This window comes from Canis lupus, chromosome 6 (genome assembly GCF_048164855.1).
Source record: "Canis lupus baileyi chromosome 6, mCanLup2.hap1, whole genome shotgun sequence".
Lineage (NCBI taxonomy): Eukaryota > Metazoa > Chordata > Mammalia > Carnivora > Canidae > Canis > Canis lupus.
In genome coordinates this window covers 56,023,173-56,025,685 of record NC_132843.1, presented here as the reverse complement: position 1 = coordinate 56,025,685, position 2,513 = coordinate 56,023,173, and the positions used below count along the sequence as shown (strand labels likewise).

At 37.9% G+C, this 2,513-nt stretch overlaps 1 protein-coding gene across 1 annotated transcript in view; it reads right to left on the bottom strand.

The window, feature by feature from the left end:
- Positions 1–2,513, bottom strand: part of KLHL20 (kelch like family member 20) — a 54,706-nt gene that overhangs the window by 4,238 nt on the left and 47,955 nt on the right. The window contains exon 10 of the mRNA XM_072830675.1: positions 1,628–1,836. Within this exon, the coding sequence (XP_072686776.1) occupies positions 1,628–1,836 (209 nt within the window). The remainder of the gene's footprint in view (positions 1–1,627; positions 1,837–2,513) is intronic.

Here is a 2,513-nt window from a genome sequence, read left to right as displayed (position 1 = left end):
CTTTACATTCTGGCTTACTTGAACACAGAGGAAAAAAAGTAATGACAAAAATCTATTATATGTGGGAACAATAAAATTATATATTCAATCAGAATATTTATAAAGTTCCAAACATAAATTTCTAAATTTTTGGAAAAGCATCACTGGGAGCCGACAAGAACTTCCAAACTGCTCTCACTTCTTTTGGTATTTGCCTATTCTAACCCACTATCTAAAACTGCCACTAAAATTCTGTTTAAAATACAAACCTAACCATGCTGTCACTTCCCTCTAAAAAATTGCTAAGCCTCCCTACCACCTATGGGTAAGTTTAAAGTCCTTTCTAGGTCATTCAGGCCCTCCACAAATCCATCCTAGGCCATGTTTTAGCCTCACCTCCTTATGTACCCTATGCTGCAAGAATACAGATTTAACTGCTCTTCCCAGAAAATACCATGTTTTTCTGATATTGGAATAATACCGTATTAGGATTATACTAGTAATACCTCCATACTTTTGCACATGTTGGTCCCTGGTTTTCTTTCCCTCTTCTAGAAAATCTTAGTTTTCTTTCACGGCCTAGCTTACATCTGACTTTTTCTGGTAAGTTTCTTCACTGCCCCCAAATACATTAAGCATATCCTCCCATGTTCTCTTACAATGCACATGCAACCGTTTCTTTTTTGTTTTGTTTTTATCATTTTCTGTAAACATTTCCATTTCCTCCACTAACTTGGGAGCTCCTTGTGGAGTTGTACTCACTTTTGCTTTCCAAGCACACAGTAAGAACTTCATAAATATTTGCTAAATAATACGAATGTAGCAGTGAAAACAACAGGAATGTGACCTAGAAGCTGTTCATCACCAGTAATAGCAAACCATAGATATGGGAATGTTTTGCCTTGCTGATGCCTATCAGTGATATTCTCTGATATCTCTGATTCTCTGATTTATTCTCTGACCAAAATTGATTCCTTTTTATCCTCAGATAATGGAGTCTTTCAGCTACTGCTGCATTCTCCCACCTGTTGTTCTACATCAATGGATTCCTGACACAATCAGTGGTTTATGGGTTACATTTCACTACAAACCAAATGTCCTAGGATGGATGAATGCTATACTCCACCCTAGAAGTCTCTTGTGGTCACAAGTCATCCACGGTCTAGAACATGACATAGGTCAGCCTGGCCAGGTCTAAACTACAGATGGGACAGACCCATACCAGTTTGTGAAGACTGGTGGTGGGGCCAGATGTGTTTCTGCCTAAACATCTGTATTGGTGTGCCAACTACTTAGAATATTACCTAGGAACATTAGTTCAGAACATTTAGCTCTAATTGAGAGGGATGAATATGGGTGAAGTTAGATAAGGTAGTGGAAAGATAATGTTTTTCAGGGAAACAATCAATGAAAGATAAATCACAAAAAATAATTCTATTATTAAAGATATGATTGAATAGAAGGTATTTACGTACTTGAGATAACAGCAATTATAAGAAATTAATTTTTTCCAGTACAAAAGTAGGTAGGGGTTGTTTTGCCTAAACAGTGCATCTCCTTACTGTACCAGTATTTTAAGATCAGAGCTCTCCTGCATAGCCCTCTCTTGTTGTTCTTTTCCCAAAGTTTTCAGTAGCTGGGCACTTACTCCACTACGGCGGGATGTCATAGCCACCACGGGAGACCACTGGTTAGTTCTGGGGTTGTATCTCTCAGCGCTGCTCAGCTCTGTAGTATCATCTCTACCTCCTACGGCATAGATCATGTCCTGATACACTGCACAGCCTAGATGTTTCCTCCGGGTCCCCATAGGAGCTATGGTGTGCCATCTGTTTTCCTGAGGATTGTAGCGCTCCACTGCAGGGGGAAAAAAAACCAGTAAGTGACCATTCAGCCATTTCTTCTAACTAGTTTTCCTAATAGCCATTAAAACTTTGTGATAATACATATTTTCAATACACAATCTGATTTTTGCTTATGAGGACTTGTGTACCTTTGGATAATACCACTATAATCTTATTGGGGCTAATGGTTTCATCTGGGTACAGTATGGTGGAAAGGGCATGTGTTGGAGTCAAGGTACCTTAGTATAGTTCTGACTGTATGACTTGAGGCCTCATCTTATCTTTAAATGAGGGGATTAGACCATAGGATCTGTAGGCACCATTCTATACTAGTAATTAATTTTCATAATCAGATAACTTCTGTACTCTTGTATTCCCTTTGCCTGTTAATTCCTACTGCATTCTAAGCAGAAGACAAGATATGTGACAATGAATCTGATCCAAGTGTCACACGACAATATCCTTAGGCAAAAATACCATTATCTCTCAACAGAAAGGACCGACACATAAACCAGCTTATAACTATAGCTTTTTATTTATTCTTAAGTTATAATACAGGTTTTGTTTTGTCTTTTTTTTTTTGGCTTTAGTTTTTTAAGGAGAGATGGTTGGGGGTGGGGCAGAGAAATAATCATATTAGGAAAATAGTTCTTTTATTCATTATAAATTCCTAGAAGCTTATAAAGAGGA